The following is an 18406-nucleotide window of genomic DNA, read 5'->3' on the forward strand; positions in this document are numbered from 1 at the left end:
AGTTTTTGAATCACTAGCCACGATATAAGGGCTAAAATTAAAATTATCAGAAAAACTTACTTAGTAAAACAAAATGTGTGATGAATATACATACCTAGTACAAAAAATTCTTCAATTGTATGAATATACTTTTAAAGAAACTTATAATTAAATATAACTTTGTGAAGAAACGTACATAAAAATAACAAAATATTCTTTACTTTTTAAATCTTAAAACAATCCACTTACAAGTTAGTGAAATAGCTCCCTACCAGTGGCTAATGAATGGAATCAGAGACGGTCCAGGTAGGTGTGTGCGTGCCAAATCCCGAGGGTGCCGATACCGGTCAATGTCAAATGCCTTTTTTGTCGCATTACTAGTATATATCAAAGGACGCGACAGGGTTGTTGTAGATTTTAAACGTTTCTCGCCATAGCTGTAAAAATCAAGATATGTTAAACTTAACAGATTGTCTGTCTTTCATTTTCTAACTAATTCGTTTTAGGACCAAGTGTTCACGGAAATTTCCAAAATTTACAACTTTTCGGTCACTCTCATTGAACTGGAAAAATTTGTCTTTATTACATCTAATATTATGAAGAGAACAGACCCCACTATACTCGGCAAGAGATTGGTTCAGTTAAGCTTTTGTTTAAGTAAAATTTCGGCTCTTTCATCGGGGTTTTACTTATGTTTTTAATTCCCTAATCGCTTAATTATTTAACTACTTCTTAAGTAGAAATAAGTTGAAACCGGTTATTTGTATTTGAATATCTGTAGTCTTGGGAAAGAAGTGGAAAGAAATTTTTATGACAACCGATACATAAATCGTAAATATAAGGAAAATAAATTCTAGAGCTTTTTTTGTACCATTGTACGTCTCATTCATTAAATTTGGTTGTAAATGTTGCCAAAGTAACAGTTAATTTTTTAACACTGTACTAGAATTGTACACGTTTTTTCTGCATCCCCTTACAGATGGGATGTACTATAATCGTAATATCACCGGTTTAACATTGAAATCCGTAAGTAATATAAGATGGGAGAGCGGAATAAACGCAGAATAAATATATCAAATATTTTAATGGATTTTTTTTAAATTCCTGTCAACTATACAGAACTATCATAAAAACATGCCAGTAAACTCCTATCGGTTTGGTTAAGTTATAAATCTAGTCTAGGGTGGACAACCTTTTTTATAACATGGGCCAGAATAAATTTTACGTTTTTTTCCGCGGGCCATAGTAGTTAATTGACGCCTTCTTGTGACTCGTAATTTTTTAAGTCTGCAAATATGAAATAAATAAATAAAAAGTTAATTACTACATTTATTTCTCTTATCGTTTTCGAAAATTACAAAGAATTGGAAAAATAACTATTAAGTAGTTATTTTTCCAATTTAATAATCTATTAAAGATCTCGCGGGCCGGATAGAAACTTTTTGGGAGCCGTAGCTGGCTTGCGAGCCGGGGGGTTGCCCGCCGTTGATGTAGTCTACTTGTGATTCACATAATCGGACGAGGGCGGCCGAATATCTAGCAGGCAGGCGGCTAACAGCCCACAACCGGTCCGGGATATAAAATTAGAAGCTTTATGTGTGAAGCATCCATCAGCTACACCGGGTGACGTTGGTGCTCTGTAAAGCGCATGCGCCAATGCCTATAATCTGGCTGCTTGGAAGATGACAGGCAGGCGGCTAACAGCCCACAATCGGTCCGGGATATAAAATTAGAAGCTTTATGTGTGAAGCATCCATCAGCTACACCGGGTGACGTTGGTGCTCTGTAAAGCGCATGCGCCAATGCCTATAATCTGGCTGCTTGGAAGATGACAGGCAGGCGGCTAACAGCTCAGAACCGGTCCGGGATATAAAATTAGATGCTTTATGCGTGTGTCGCTTCTACCAGCTAAACCGGGTGAGGTTGGTGCTCTGTAAACCGCATGTGCCAATGCCTATATAATCTGGCTGATTGGAAACTGACCCGGTTTCGACATTCCTTCTGCCACTGAATTATTCGAATATACAATAGCAATCTTCTATACTACATGTGAAAAAAACGATAAATGTGTAAAAGATACATATTGCAGTTATAATAAAATACTAATTTTAATTAATGCAAAGTATGTTAAAATATGAAAATTTATATTTTATAAAATACAAGGGAAGGTCATTGAAAGGTGGAATCGGCGCTTCCATCGCTTCCAATGACAGCACGCCACTGATACATATAAAAGAACAATTATTTTCAATCGTGGCTTGATTCGTATAATACAAAATTGAAAAGAAATATCTGAAGGTCCTGTTTTAATAAACAGGTTAGTTAAAATAAAAATACAAAATTCTTAAAGAAAAAATTATATTTTAAATCAGAAACTTGATATAAAAAGGAATACGTAAATGTTATCATCATCATCAGTTAGTAATTTTTCAGATTAATCTGATTATATTTAATCAAACAGTGAAATACCTTCAAATTTAATAATTTAATTTTTATCAATTTTTATTTTAATTAGAGGATCCAAGGAAACATGCATATCAGTATCCTAGACCTAGACGGAAACGTAGAATGGGTCGTCAACTATCGACAGATGACGGTACTGGTTATAGTGATGAAGATAGGAGGTATAGTGGAACAGGTATCCTGGAATTTTCACCAGATAAAGCTGGGTTAGATGTGACTCCTGCCAATGTTGATTTTGCACAGAAAAATGTTTCGGGACCATTTAATTCTATAGCAGGTATTAATATATTTATTATATTTTAAAATTTATTAAGTTCATTAATTGTTATACAACAATATCACGAGACTACCTAGTGTATTGTACAATAATAAACTTTAAACACATTTTTTTATATTAATAATTTAAACCATATGCTTGTTGTATTATAAATATAACAAAATATGGTAACTTTAATTTGTATATAGTCTACTTATAAAATTTAAAAGGTACTGTAATTACATGCCAACCTTAAGAATGGGGAACAGCTGGGACGTTGGTAGAAAAACACTGATATTTGAATAAAAATGCTGACAGCATAAAAAGCGAAAAAATTCTTTATTAATGTTGATATTGCACAATGCTTATATTAACATTAAATTTTGTTTATTAAAAGTATTTATCTCTGAGTATTATATAAAGCTATTACCATAAACACTGTCAAGAGTATGGCAATAGCTTTATACTCTTTAACATCATAACATTAAAAAGGTCAAATATTTTACAAGACATATAAATGCAGGTGTAGATTTATGATGTGTCACAAATCTTGATATTGCATGACAAGTACCTCCTTTATATGCCTTTTGTGCAATGCTTTGATTTGTTAATCTTTTCGTTTGTTACAGTAGGAGAGACTGGAGACAAAAGTAACGTTTTGCACTTTGTATTTTTTTTATTTGTTTCATGTTTTACAAGGAGCAAATAAAATTGTTTTAAATGTTCTATGTAGCTTTGTTAACATAATTAAAATTAGTTTACAACTATCGATGGTAATTATTATTAAGAACGTTCTTTAAAAAACATTAATGTTGCTTTAGTCCTTGATGTCGGGGTGATAGTAACACAATTAATATAGCTTGATTTTGGTGTCTGAAAGATTTATTTTTAAAATAAAATGAACATTATCGTAAAATGTTGAACAGAAATGAATAATAGGAATAAATATTCACTCCATGGCATTGCATACCAACATACATATATAAAAATATCAGTCTTGATTCTTTCCCAATTGAAGGAATCTGAGAACGTCGTTCTGGTTTGTTTCAGTTGTTCGTAATAAAATACATACAATGTCTTCAGCGTATATATTGGTGTCAGACTTGTTAAATAAAGCATTTATGTGATATCATTAAATTCTTTAAAAACACTGACAAAAGGGAAAAGTGATTTGTCCACTGACAGACCATACAAAATGCTGATGGTTGGCAACTATGAAGGTATACATCCAATATTATAATTTGTGACTGCAATAGGCTGCTATAGCAATCCACTTGCATATGTGAAATAATTTGTTATGAATGACTGTGTTAAATATTCCTCATTGATGATCAATGTGTCAGTCTTCATTATCAATGAAAAGTTACCAAATCCCTTGCAACAGTAAACAATCTTCCACGAATATGAGGATGCAGATTCTTCGTTAGAAATTCATTGAAGGTCACTGAAAATTAATACAGGAAATGTCGTTAGTTTGAAGTTCAAAGGACGAAATAATCACAACTTCGAATTATTGAGTTTCGAATATGTAAATCTGGGATAGATTAATATTATAAAGTACTCAGCAAATCATAGATATACGTACTTAACACCTTACTCTTGCCGAGAAAAATATATTTATTTGCAACAAACAAACTTGTTTGTTTGTTGCAAATAAATATATTTTTCTCGGCAAGAGTAAGGTGTTAAGTACGTATATCTGGGATAGATTTACATATTTCTGTATAATATGCCAAATGTCATGTGATATAGTTTATTTAAGCAAATGGAATACGGTTATGTACACAAATGCTAATTTTGTTAAATAATAATAATAATAATAATAATTATTATTATTATTTAACTTATAATTAAACTTATAATTTAACTTATAATTAAACTTATAATTTAACTTATAATTTAACTTATAAATAATAATTATTATTATTATTTAATTATATATTAATAATTATTATTATTATTACGTTGGGTTAAGTGAGATATACTCGGTTAACACCGGTGGCTGTGTACTATGCCGGACCAAAGTCAAGGCATAGTAACCAAAACAGAAATTAAAGAAGTTTATCAGTGTGTGTGTCTGTATTCAGAAATTTTCTCACAATATGACATGTATTCAATATAGTGGCCTTCTGTAGTGTGATGTATATGTTTCTATTCAATTGTAATGTGCCCAGGCTTTTGTGTAGTGTGTGTGGTATGACACCTGTAGAGGAGAGAACAACAGGTACAGTAAGCACCCTATCCATCCTCCACAGATGCCTTATTTCCTGGGCGAGTTCTGTGTACTTGCTAATTTTTTCAGTGCATGCGTTTTGTATATTGTGAGTGTTTGGAATGGATATGTCTATAATGTATGTGATTTTATTGCGTTTGTCAATGAGTGTGATGTCTGGTCTGTTGTGATAAATTGTTTTATCTGTGATTATGGCTCTGTCGTAGTACATTTTGTGCGTGTTGTTTTCCAATACTGTCTGCGGAATGTATTTGTAGTATGGTTCGTGGATGTCTACTAATTTGTGTTTCTTTGCAAGCTCTTGGTGTATTATATTTGCTACTTGATTATGTCTGTGTAAATAATCTGTCTGTGCCAAGAGCTTGCAACCAGAAGTGATGTGTTGTATAGTTTCTGGCATGACATGACATTTTCTGCATGTGTCATTCGTGAGTGTTGCATCTTTGAGTATGTGTTTTCTGTAGTTTTTAGTATTTATGACCTGATCCTGTATGGCAATCATGAATCCTTCCGTCTCCCCAAAGAGGAATCCCCGAGCTAACCAGCTGTTTGACGCAGTTTTGTCAACAAAATCCTGGGCCAGATCATAAGGATGCCTGCCATGGAGTGCCTTTCGAGCCCACGATTGCTTAATGGTGTCTATGCTTTTTATATGTTGCATTGTGTCTATATGATGTGAGTGTAAGTTTAATGGTGTGTTATTCGAGTCTGCTAGAGTTACTGCTTTATGTAATTGTGATGTTTCTTGTTTTTTGTAGAAAAACTCTCGCAGTGACTGTATTTGTTTGTAGTGAAGGTTAACTATGTCAATCAGGCCACGTCCGCCATCTTTACGTGGAAGGGTTAATCTTTCTGTGGCAGATTTAGGATGATGTTGTTTATGCTTAGTAAGTGTTGTTCTTGTTTTCCTTTGGAGTTGCTCAAGATCTGTGTGAGTCCAATGTATAACTCCAAAAGAATATGTGAGTACTGGGATGACATATGTGTTTATTGCTTTAACTGTGTGTTTTGCATTTAACTGTGTTCTGAGAATAGCATTTAACCTACTTTGGTATTCTTTAATTAATCATTGCTTTATTTGTGTATGTTCTGTTAGTTTGGCCTGTTGGAATCCTAAATACTTATAGAACTTGCCCTCTTCCATGGATTCAATAATGTGTCCATTTCCAAGTGCAAAATCTTCTTTCTTCAGGATTCCTTTTTCTATGTGAACTGTTTTGCATTTATCTAGGCCAAATTCCATTTGTATGTCCTTGGTGTATGAATGTGTGATTTGTAGGAGTTGATGAAGTTGTTTTTGTGTGGATGCATAAAGTTTTATGTCATCCATGTACATGAGATGTGACAGTGTAAACTGTGTTGTTTTTTTGTGTCTGATATTGTAACCATATTGCGTGTTGTTTAACATGTTTGATAATGGGTTCAGGGCTAAGCAGAACCAGAGAGGACTCAAGGAATCTCTTTGAAAAATTCCTCGCCTAATAAGAATTTGGTTTATTTGTATGAAAGTGTTACTAACCCTGAGATGTAGTGTTATTCTCCAGTGCTGCATAGTGTTTTGAAAGAATGCAATGAGTGATGGATGTATTTTGTACATATGTAGAATATGTAGCAGCCAACTGTGTGGAACACTGTCGAATGCTTTTCTGTAGTCTATATAAGCCATGTGTATGTTTCTGTGTTGTTTGCGTGCTTGCCATAAGATGACTGAATCTATGAGTAACTGTTCTTTGCATCCCCTGTGGTTTCTACGGCAACCTTTTTGTTGTTCTGTTAGAATGTCGTGTTCTTCAACATGTTTGTATATTTTGTTTGCAATACAGGATGTCAATAATTTGTAGAGTGTTGGAAGACATGTAATTGGTCTGTATTGTGTGCGGTCTGTGGTATTGTTGTTTTTAGGTTTCATGTAGGTGATGCCCTGAGTAAGAAAATTTGGCATGTCTTGTGGATTGATGATGATGTGTGTTAGGTGTTTAGCTAGTTCCTGGTGCAGTGATGTAAACTTTTTGTACCAGAAATTGTGAATGTTGTCTACACCAGGTGTCTTCCAGTTGTGTGTTCTGTTAACAGTGTATTGGAAATCACATATGCTTATTTCAACACAGGGCATAGTTGGTATGTTGTGTAAGTTTTTGTTCTCCTCCTCGATCCAGCCTGCTTCAGCATTGTTCGTGACAGCACTGGACCAAAGAGAAGACCAATATGTTGTGAGTTCTTCTTCTGTTGGTGTGCCACTGTGCTGTGTATCAGTGTTTGCTTTGTTATTAATTTGTCTGTAAAAGAGTTTTTCATTGTTTGTAAATAATTTATTTTGTTGTTTTCGTAGTGTACGTGTTTTGTATCGTTTGAGTCTACGTGCTTTGGCAGCAAGTTTTTGTTTTAGTGTATCAATGTATTCTGTAATGTGTGTGTTGTGATGTTCATGTTTTGTGTGTGTTTTTATTTTCTTGAAAATGTTTTTGAGCTGTTTCCTTAATTTGGGTGTTATGTTGTTTTTAGTGTATTGTGTCAGCCTGCCTAATTGCTGTCTAATGTCATTTATTTGTGTTTCTATTCTTCTCTGCCAGGTAGGCTTGTGATAGAATTGTGTTTTCTGTGTATTTGTCTGTGATTGTACTTTCAGTCCATGGTGTGTCACTACTGTGACTGCCCCAGCATAAACTAATGTATGAATGTCTGCGAGTGTAGAAATTGAATGAATGTAGTGTGGTAGTAAGTGAGTGTTTACATAATTTAGTGTTTTTCTTACTTCCTTCGACGTGTTGATTTTTGGTATTCGTGGTCTTTGTGTGGGATCTGTGCCTGTATATTTAGTGAGTGTTTCAGGAAACATAAGTGAGAGCGTATTAACTAAATCCATGTCTATGTTATCAGTGATGGATGAGGAAGTGTCTGTAGTATCATTAGTGCTAATTGTTGTATGTGTGTTATTATCAATGCTTGTTACTGGATTATCCTGACAGGTTACATGATCTTCATTAATGTTAGATGTTTCTGTCTGTTAATGTATTTGATCAGCAACCTGTTGTTTGATAAGTTCAAGTGTTGTTTGTGGAATAAGGTTGTTGTGTATAATTGTTCTTTTTTGATCAACAACCCTTTGTTCGGTGACAGTGAGATGAGGATACTGTTGTGTGAATCTATGGTATAGTTGTTGTCTGTATGCTGTCATGTTTGTTTCGAGTTTTGTGATCGTGTAGTAAGTACGGATGATAAACTCATTCATTTCTACCGTCCATTTCATCCGTTGGCGTGGTTTTCCAGCCTTTGTGGTCTGCGGATGCATTGCCACAGAAACACCAAGGCTGGGTTGGTTTCTGACATCTGTTGAGGGCATTGCAGTAGCCATGCTTGGGCCGGTGCTGCTTTCGCCACCGGTAACCACGGGAGACTGTGGCCTATTTTTCGAACGTGAGCCTCTGCCTAACTCACGAACGCGGACCTTGTTATCCCGGGCGACGTCCGAGCCGGTATCACATTTGGATCTGGTTACTACCATAATATGTATCTCCACAGAATGTGGGTGTGTGGTCACTCTTAGCTTCATTTCTCCCCATAGACCTTACTGGCATGGGTGTCCCTACCAGGAGCTTGTGCTCCAGCCTGCATTGCCCTATGGATCAGTAAAATTACTGGGCTCTCCCACCACGACCAGGTGGTGACCATGGGAGAGTTATTATTATTATTATTATTATGTAAATAAACTGTAGGTAAACGTGTCTGCTGAGAACATCACAGGTTGCCAGATAGATTTTGTAAAAAGTAAAGCAGAATTTCTCTAAATGTATCCCAAATTATTTTTAAAGTGGCTCAAAATGTAGTAAGTCGCTCAAATATAGTAGCCTACAACCCAACAAATATCTCAATCATACAATTCCGAAAACCAACCATATTTTATGGGATAAAAGAGAGAAAGGGGTAGTCCCTGAATAAGATGACACTCGAAAATGTGTTACTGTAAAAACAAAGTCATATCAACCAGATTAGCGTTGTTCTCGGTCTATTGTTCTTTTACAGCAGCGATTCCCAACCTTTTTTTGACCAGGGACCACTTTGATTTCATTGTTAGCAGGGACCACAAGGTTTAAGAAAAATAAACTGTGTCAATCTAAAAATAAACTTTAATCAAAACTGTTAACATAAGTAATCGTTAGACTCAAAAGTAACATGCTTTAACAGTACTATTATAATAGAAAACATAACATTTTTTAGTAAAAATTAAATTCAGTTTGTATCAACGTGGGAATAATAATTTAAAATGAATAAAAGTTTTAAATCTTTTGCGGACCATATTTTAGCTCTTGCGGACCACTGGTTGAGAGCCGCTGTTTTACAGCATGGAGGCACTTTGATCTCAACGAAGGAGTTAACACACATTGTTCAGATAAAATTTTCACTTCAAATTTTGAAATAGCCATATTTCGAACTAACCGAATTCCTTAACATGTAAATTGTTATATCCCGGGCAAGGACAAGAGTACAATTATGAACTAACCATGTTCAAATTAACAAGGATTTCATGTAACAGTACTGATAACTCAAGTCATTGTATTTATTTAATTTTTAGATGAATTCTTTATTACATAAATTACATGAATTCTTCTTCCTAGCGTTGTTCCCGCTCTGTGGCATGTTGTACGTCCTTTAATCAATCCATCCAACGCTTCTTAAACCTGCCATGAGGTCATCTGCCTCCGGGGTCAAGGTGCATGATTGATCTTGCTATCGAAGATTCCTGACCATGCACGATATGTCTGTACCATCTGAGTCGTCCTTCATGCATTTTTGTCGTGATTGGCGCAGCTCCAATCCTCATTTGTGGCATGGTCAAAATGTGTTAGCCCAAGGCACAATCAGAGCATCTGCATTTCAATTGCATGTAAGATTTGCTCATGTTTTGTTGTCACTGGTCAGCATTCCAATCCATTGAGGGCAACCAGTTGTACCACTGTTCTGTACCCTATTGACTTGAGATGTAGTGGAATTCGACGGTCACACAGGACCCCAGTATCATGATGCTATTTTATCTAGTCAGCGTTGACCCAGGCTCGGGCATCTAAGATGCTGTCTCCATCATTGCAAATGAGGAAACCTAGGTATCTGAAGCAACCCATCCTCTTCAGGTCTTCTCCACAGATATTGATGGTTCTAGCGGTCTTGGGACAATATTCCATGTATTTTGTCTTCTTGGTGTTCAGTCAAAGCCCGAACTTGCGCAACGGCGATCGTTCCATTTCTCTGTTTGTTCTTGGAATTCATTCACCAGAAAGACATCATCAGCCTAGAGTAGTGCCCAATATTGGGACTCCTGGATTTCAGTCATCACATTGTTTATACATAGGATAAACAAAAATGATGAAAGGGCTGAGCCTTGTTGTACCCAACACTGATGGGAAAGTGGTGATGTTCCCACTGGTGAGATTGTGATAAAGCAGTTGGATCCATTGAACGTAGGCATCTGGGATGCTATGGGATCTTAAAGCATGCCTGATGAGTTTATATGGGACAGGGTTAAAGGCCTTTTCCAAATCAAGGAACACCATGTGATTAGGTGCTTCTCCAAAAGTAGCCAGACAGCATGTATGGCATCCATCATTCCAGTCCCTTTAACAAAACCACACTGATTTGGGGAGATGGTGACAATGTTGTGCAACCTGGCTCAATTATTCTTTCAAATATTTTCATGGCATAACACAGGAGTTGGATTAGTTGGTAGTTCATGCATTCAGTTACATCTCCCTTATCCTTCCAGATTGGCTCTACTGTACTGGTTGACCAAGCAGGTAGTGCAACCCCTCATTAATGATCCAGTGAAAATTGATACCACAATGGCCAAGAACATTCCATACTTCCACCATGGCATCTTCAGGGCCAGTTGCCTTCCCATTTTTCGTTGTCCCCCCCCCCCTCAACCTCCTAAATGGTGTTTAAACTCTCCTCCGTGTGGGCACTAAGAGGGCCTCTTTCAGCTAGCCCATTATGGGTTCAGCCAGGCCCACAATGGAGAGACTGGGTGGTGAGGGACAGGGCCTGACATATCTGGACAAACCACTCCAAAAATTTTTTAGGGATTTATCAACCCATCTAGATTTGATCCAGGGTCCCCCAGAGTGGTAGGCTGCCACCTGTGGTAGCCTTCCAGAGTGGTAGGCCTCAAATGCTCGGCCATCTGGCTCGTGAATGGTGATTGGGAGCACTGGTCCAGAGTTTTTGTTTGTTTTGTTAAAATACGGAAACCCAATGCTTGGGCAATCTGCCTAGGGGGATGCCTTCTGGGGGGTATTTTTAAGGTTAACTGGCCCCTATTCAGGCATCACAGACATGGAGAAAACCCAGAAAACTCCACATGGCCAGCCCATCCAGGCGCAAACCTACGACCGAACTTCAGTGGTCAGGGAACAGAACAGCTTGGCCACTGGTGGGCCCTACACTGGTCCAGACTGGGTCAATACACTGAATTGGTGGATGGTTAAATTCTTCGTTGACGATTTTGGAGAATAGTTGCTCCAGCAACAAAGGATAATGCATGGATCTTGCAGGAGCTGATAGTGTTCATCTTTCACATGCTTGACCTGGTCATGATGTGCATTGGCCAATTGGCCAGATGGTAAATTTTTTCCCCCTGCAGGCATTCCAATTCTTTGTATATATGGTCATAATATGCAGCTTTAGTTGCTGCCACTGTGCACTTGGTTGTTGACTTTAGAATCTTGTAGGATTTAAGATTGTCATCTGCCTTTGTTTAAAACCACTGTTTCAGTGCTCTTTTTCTCCTTTACAGCCATTTGTACTTCCTCATTCCCCCATCAAATTTGCTTGTCAATGTCAATGCCCATTTCATCGGCTTGGTCTACTCAAGGATGGTAGTTACCACAGTGTGGATGATGAGAGGCCTGATGCTGAGGGGCGTTTTTTTCTGAAGGAATAACTGTTACATCTTGCACCAGCTTCAGGCCTTGTCTTCTGATGAGTAGACAGTTGATTTGGGTAGTGTGACCACTGCTGGCATAGGTGATGAAGTGGGTTGGTCTTTTCTTGAAAAAGGATTGTTCACTACAAGTTCATGAGCTTTGACACAGTCCAGATACAGTTCATCATTAAGAATGCCAAACCCATTTCTTCCATGGTGCTGGTTATATTCATTTTTTGATACTCCAACATGACTGTTGAGGTCATCTCCAAATATCGGGTTCTTCAGAGTTGATGGTTCTTAGGTATACATCCAATTTCGCCCAGAATTTGTCCTTTTTGGCCACAGGGTATCCTGTCTGGAGGCATAGCACATAACAATCTGGAGGGTGGTTGTTGCAGTGTTGATGCCATGAGATGATCTGGCATTTGGTACACCTCAATTACATTATCCTGATATTTCTTACTGATCATGATCCCAATGCCAGTCTGAATAATGTTTTCTATCATTGTAGTAAGATGGCCGGATGGCTGAGTGGTCAAGGTTGCAGCCTACCGCTCTGGGGTCCGGGATCAAAAAATCCTCAGGAATTTTTTGAGGGGTGGCCTGAGCAGATATGTCGGCCCTGACTCTCACCACCCGGCCACCCCATTGTGGGCCTGGCTGAACCCATAATGGGCTTACTAAAAGAGGCACTCTTAGTGCCCACAGGGTGGAAAAAGTTAAAGAAAATCATTGTAGTAAAGCTTCTATCCTTCACCGAAATTTCAGGCCTTCGCTTCCATTTTGTTTCTTGGACACAGGCAATATCAATGCAGTGGGTCTTTCAGCATTTCAGCTAGTTCTTGGCTTTACCCTATCATTGTGCCAATGGTTGAGATTCATAGGTTGACTTGCTTCTTTAGCCTGCCTCATCCACCGGCAAGTAGCCCTTGAATATTTCTTGTGTTGCTTGGGTGGATGGCACAAATTGCCTACAGGGATGCCCTAGCATTGTCCTGATTTCGAGATGGTACCATTTGATGTGACCAGTAATCAGTAATACTCCAGCTGGTGTGTCACTCTGCCTGACATTGTTCAGGATTGGGACGGGAGACCAAGATGGACACAAATACCAAAAACAACTTCCAAGTGCAAACTCCCAAGCTTCTGGTAGCTCTCACTTTTATAGTATTGTCACGGGAAAGGGGTTATGTGATCGTCAAATGTTGACAATGACGAACCATTTTTGACAGCTAAGCATCAACTTTCCCACTGACTTGTTATTACAACCAGTGACCTCCATCTGATTCTGTTTTTCTTTTTCTATCGGGGATATTTATATTTTGAAAAAACGATTAACATTAATTTTAAAATCCACCAGCTCACAATTTGTTTGAAAGATAATCAAAAATGTTGTGATAAAAAATAAGAGAGAATTTATCTGAAGTTTATAGTTATCGGTTATCAATATCTGAAAAACTGAAGTACTTGTTACAATACTTCAAAAACCTTGGTCAATTCTTAATGTAATTTAAGACTTCAGGAAAGGATCTGCTGAAGAAAATCAGTTTCTTGAATATTTTTTAGGTATTCAGTTGTAAAGTTAATTTTTTCATATGACAACAATTATGCCTTTGTCTTTTTCTTTGCATAGTTTACAACAAACAGCTATTATTTTATGAAGAAAGCAGTTGTAAAATAATAATTAATTTGGAGTCAACAAGAATACTAGTAAAATCAGTAAATATCAGATATTATATTTAAAAAATACCTGATGCTCAATAGGGTGATTCCCACACCAAATATTGTATTCTAAACTGTTTTTCTTCAGTTTAGAAAAAAATACTTGATTTGATATCATACTTAAAAGAAGTGAAACTATTGTGTAGGATTTAGATAATGATTTAATAGTCTCATTAAATATATTCATAAAAAAACAATTTGTTAATAAAATGTGCAACAACAAAACAATATTATTATTGATTTTAAAGTTTTCATTAATTATTTAAGATAATTGAAACAATTTAATGCAGCAAACTCTTTTAGTTATTCTAAAAGTTATTAGTAGAAAATGTTACCATTTTCTAAAAAATCAAAACATTTAGCAAAACAAAACATAAAAATATACTGTAAATTGTGCTATAACATTTTCAATGAAGATTTGAAAAAAATGAAAAAATTTAATGATTTTTTCTTCATAGCTTTCAAATATCAACAAATGAAATTATTTTATAAAAATATAAACAGGTAATTCATTTAGTTGAAGTATTCATTAATTGTGGATAATTTTTAGTCTTGCATGCAAAGCGAGCACAAGTCAGGTTGTGTTTCTCCCTGAAACTGGCCGTGCGCTTTAAGGGTAGTGTTGCCACCTTTTCAAAATTGCTGACCTGGATGACAGTTTTGTTCCAACACAAGTCCCCAACCAGTTTGATTGCACATGCCTCCTATCATTTCAAAATGTCATTTTACCATGCCAAGAATAACATGCATGCCAGTTCTAAGTCTGTTAGGGACTTGTGTAAGAACAAAATTAAGAAATGAAATTAGCTAACAATTAAATTTACATTGTTTGCTGTAGAAAGCGAAGAAGCAAAAAAAAAAAAAAAAAGCTTAATACAGGTTCCAACCGGACATATGTCAGGGTGAGATGGGGGATAAGTTTCGGTGGGAGTGTGAAGTCTTTAACTCGTTAATATAAAATACATTTATAAAGTTATTTGCGAGTACAGTATTTTGTTTCATCATAATTTCATGATTTCCAAAAACCAGACAAATTAATAATTAGTCCAGACAATGAATTAAAAACCGGACTGTCCGGGTGGAAACCAGCCTGGTGGCAACATTAAATTAAGAGGCTCTGCAATCCACAAAAAGCACATCATAAATTTGCAGGACCCTATGCATTTTTCATGCCCTATGCTTAATTAATATTGTGTATATAATAAATTCAATTGCAGAATATGTAGTTACTTGAAATGAATGCATTTTGTTTAATTAATTAATTCTTATTTATAAATAGGTACTATTTTAACAAAAGTTTGTAAAAATATTCCAGAAACATTGGGATTTGAAGTCGGGATAACATCATAGTATGTAAAGGTCTTAGCACGTTACCATGCTTTTTAACAGACACTAAAATCTTTTTGTTAATTACTATTGAATGGGAGGCCATCTACAACCTAATAGTTTTCATGTGTGTGCTCAAACGGTCCTTCACGTATATTTAAAATAAGATCAAAATCACGGGCAAATGGGGACACTTTGGTTAAGAGGCAGAGGGGATTGATTTGCCTGAAATTTTACACAAATAAAAACATATACCAATTTTTAATTTGCCATCACTTTCTCAGTCTGATTGTTTTTTGTTCTTGCTTTGCCCAAATTTTCTTCACTGTTTTGCCCAAATTTGAGTAGGTAGTTGCTCCCCCTGCTTCCTAATTCATATGCCCATGAGCAAAATTAATATAAAAATGATATCATCCATAATGTTTGTACAATTTTATGTAAAATTATTCTTGTATTTTTTTTAACAACAGTTAAAAATAAAGCATTCCTAAAAGAGATTTATTCCACTATTTATTACAATGTTTTTATTGAATGTTTTGTAATTATTTTAAAAGGCCAGTAATTTTAAGGTTTTAATTAAAAATTTATATGATAATGTTTAAATACGTTTATATAAGTCTGCACCCTGTTGGCAACCTTACAATGTCAAGAGGGTGTATCTGCAATGTGTAACGATAAGCAGTCGTGTGTCTTTGCTTCGTATGTAATTGCTTTGTGATCAATGACTGCACATGACTGTAAATATTTGTATCATATTAACTTCAGGCATAAGATTGTAGGGTTATATTTTCTGTATTTTTAGGTTTTGTTCAAACGGCCTAGAGCTGCCATGTACATAATTTATGTTTCTTTTATAAAATCGGCAAGATGCCCATGGACCTTCCCTTTTCACCCACTTTCCTATCCTCCTTTCTTTCCCCTTCGGCTTCTTCTTGAATCACCTTTTCTCCCTCTTCATACTTGGGCAATACCCATGAGTAGTCCTGAGTTTTCACCCATCTTTATTTAGATAAAAAAATATGTCAAGAGGGTCGAGCGGCCACAAAGGGTCGTATGTGGGCGATCGGCACTGAGAGAGACTCTGCGGTTACAAGAAACCGTTTATTTGACACGAAAGAAGCTTACAAGATTTCCGTGATCTTGGAACTTCTAGGTCGGCAGCAGCCTCTGGGTCTTCCCCTCTTTTCCAATATAGTCCCATTTTAAAGGAGTGTCCCTGGGTTGTGAATGGCCAGTTTCCTCGACGTCTCGACGACTCCGGGACGATGCAGTCGACTTCCGTTGATGGAAAGATGTCGATCCGAGGTCGGGAGACTGAGACGAAGATGGGCACGAGACACACACACAACAATAGATCCATTACTTGGAACTTTCGGGAGAAGAAGCCGTCGCGTCCTTGAATTCTCAGGTTTTATCTGTTTTCCTCCAATTCCACTTTCTGATTGGTCTCTCCTCGTCACCTGGTGACAATTCAAAACCTTTCGGGGCGTGGGAGAGGTCAAAATCGAAGTTTAATTTGATTCCCATTCAGAGATAGATGATCTGCGTTTCTCCATTGTTCTATTGTTTAAAAGTCTACGTTGTTTTCATTAGGAAAAACTATTTCTATCTTTTTTTTTTTTTAGAGAAAAAAAAAATAGAAGATATTTTTTCCTAAAAATAAATTATTTTAATGCAAAGTTCACTGAGGTTCGGACTTGTCCAGAGCCTCACATATACAGCATTATTATTAAATAAAGAATTAAATGTTTTTAATACAAATCTTTTTTTGTTGAGAACTTGTATAACACTCTTCACATCCTTTGTACTGTACAAGTATTTATGCAAGCCTATATTTGCATGTTTTATAATAATAAAATAATTTAATATATATTCTGATTTCCGTTTTTGTTTCCGTCTGATGAATAAATATTTTTCTATAAACAGTTAAAAGACAGTCGTTCCAAAAAAATTCTTTAGACGATCACCATTTTTAGTGTTCCAGAACAAAGAATCAGACAGCCAGACCTTCCCTTTTAGGCTACATAGCTGTCCTTTCTAAAAGAAGTTCCTTAAAAGATACACAGGAAACCAATTAAAATCAAATAAATTTAAAATCGGAATGGTAGATCTTACGACATCTTGTGAAAATTCATCTGTATCTATTCGGGATTTCGACTCCTTTTATCTGCGAAAAATGAGCGCTGACAAATGCAGATTACGTCGGAATGTCCCTCCAGTGACGAATATTAACAATATTTTCGTTTTTGTTTCCGTCCGATGAATAAATATTTTTCTATAAACAGTTAAAAGACAGTCGTTCCAAAAAAATTCTTTAGACGATCACCATTTTTAGTGTTCCAGAACCAAGAATCAGACAGCCAGACCTTCCCTTTTAGGCTACATAGCTGTCCTTTCTAAAAGAAGTTCCTTAAAAGATACACAGGAAACCAATTAAAATCAAATAAATTTAAAATCGGAATGGTAGATCTTACGACATCTTGTGAAAATTCATCTGTATCTATTCGGGATTTCGACTCCTTTTATCTGCGAAAAATGAGCGCTGACAAATGCAGATTACGTCGGACAGCTATGTAGCCTAAAAGGGAAGGTCTGGCTGTCTGATTCTTGGTTCTGGAACACTAAAAATGGTGATCGTCTAAAGAATTTTTTTGGAACGACTGTCTTTTAACTGTTTATAGAAAAATATTTATTCATCGGACGGAAACAAAAACGAAAATATTGTTAATATTCGTCACTGGAGGGACATTCCGACGTAATCTGCATTTGTCAGCGCTCATTTTTCGCAGATAAAAGGAGTCGAAATCCCGAATAGATACAGATGAATTTTCACAAGATGTCGTAAGATCTACCATTCCGATTTTAAATTTATTTGATTTTAATTGGTTTCCTGTGTATCTTTTAAGGAACTTCTTTTAGAAAGGACAGCTATGAAGCCTAAAAGGGAAGGTCTGGCTGTCTGATTCTTGGTTCTGGAACACTAAAAATGGTGATTGTCTAAAGAATTTTTTTGGAACGACTGTCTTTTAACTGTTTATAGAAATATATTCTGATATACAACAATGATTACAGTTAAAATATTGGAAACTTTATTGAGAATTTTCTTATTTTTAAATTTATTGATCAAAATGGATCATACAAATGATATATGAAGTTTAATTTTTATTATAATTATTTTGAATATGAAAATTTATAAACTGATCTGTCATTCTGCTCTAAATATAAATTTACCTTTATAAAACAGACTTTTATTTTATTTATGGATCTTTCAATATAATTATTATGAAAATTTTATAATTTGTATTTGGAAAGTATTGCATTATTATTTTCAATAATAAATCATTTTGTGCTCTGTTATTTTTATAAATCATATTTTGTTATTTTGGTGTATTTACAGAAATTGTTAACCATGATATGATTGTGGACTGTGTTTTATTATTTTCAATTCAAAAATAATTTGCATGATACTACTTCTATATTTTGCATATTATAAATTAATAAATATTTTTAT

At 35.7% G+C, this 18406-nt stretch overlaps 1 protein-coding gene across 6 annotated transcripts in view; it reads left to right on the top strand.

The window, feature by feature from the left end:
- Nucleotides 1–18406, top strand: part of LOC136971740 (potassium voltage-gated channel subfamily H member 6-like) — a 151353-nt gene that overhangs the window by 95503 nt on the left and 37444 nt on the right. For all 6 annotated transcript variants that reach the window (XM_067266235.1, XM_067266237.1, XM_067266236.1 and 3 more), the window contains one exon: nucleotides 2495–2719. In XM_067266235.1, coding sequence (XP_067122336.1) covers nucleotides 2495–2719 — 225 coding nt within the window. The remainder of the gene's footprint in view (nucleotides 1–2494; nucleotides 2720–18406) is intronic.

This window comes from Centruroides vittatus, unplaced genomic scaffold, assembly GCF_030686945.1.
Source record: "Centruroides vittatus isolate TY-2023 unplaced genomic scaffold, ASM3068694v2 contig_2696, whole genome shotgun sequence".
NCBI classification, from domain to species: domain Eukaryota; kingdom Metazoa; phylum Arthropoda; class Arachnida; order Scorpiones; family Buthidae; genus Centruroides; species Centruroides vittatus.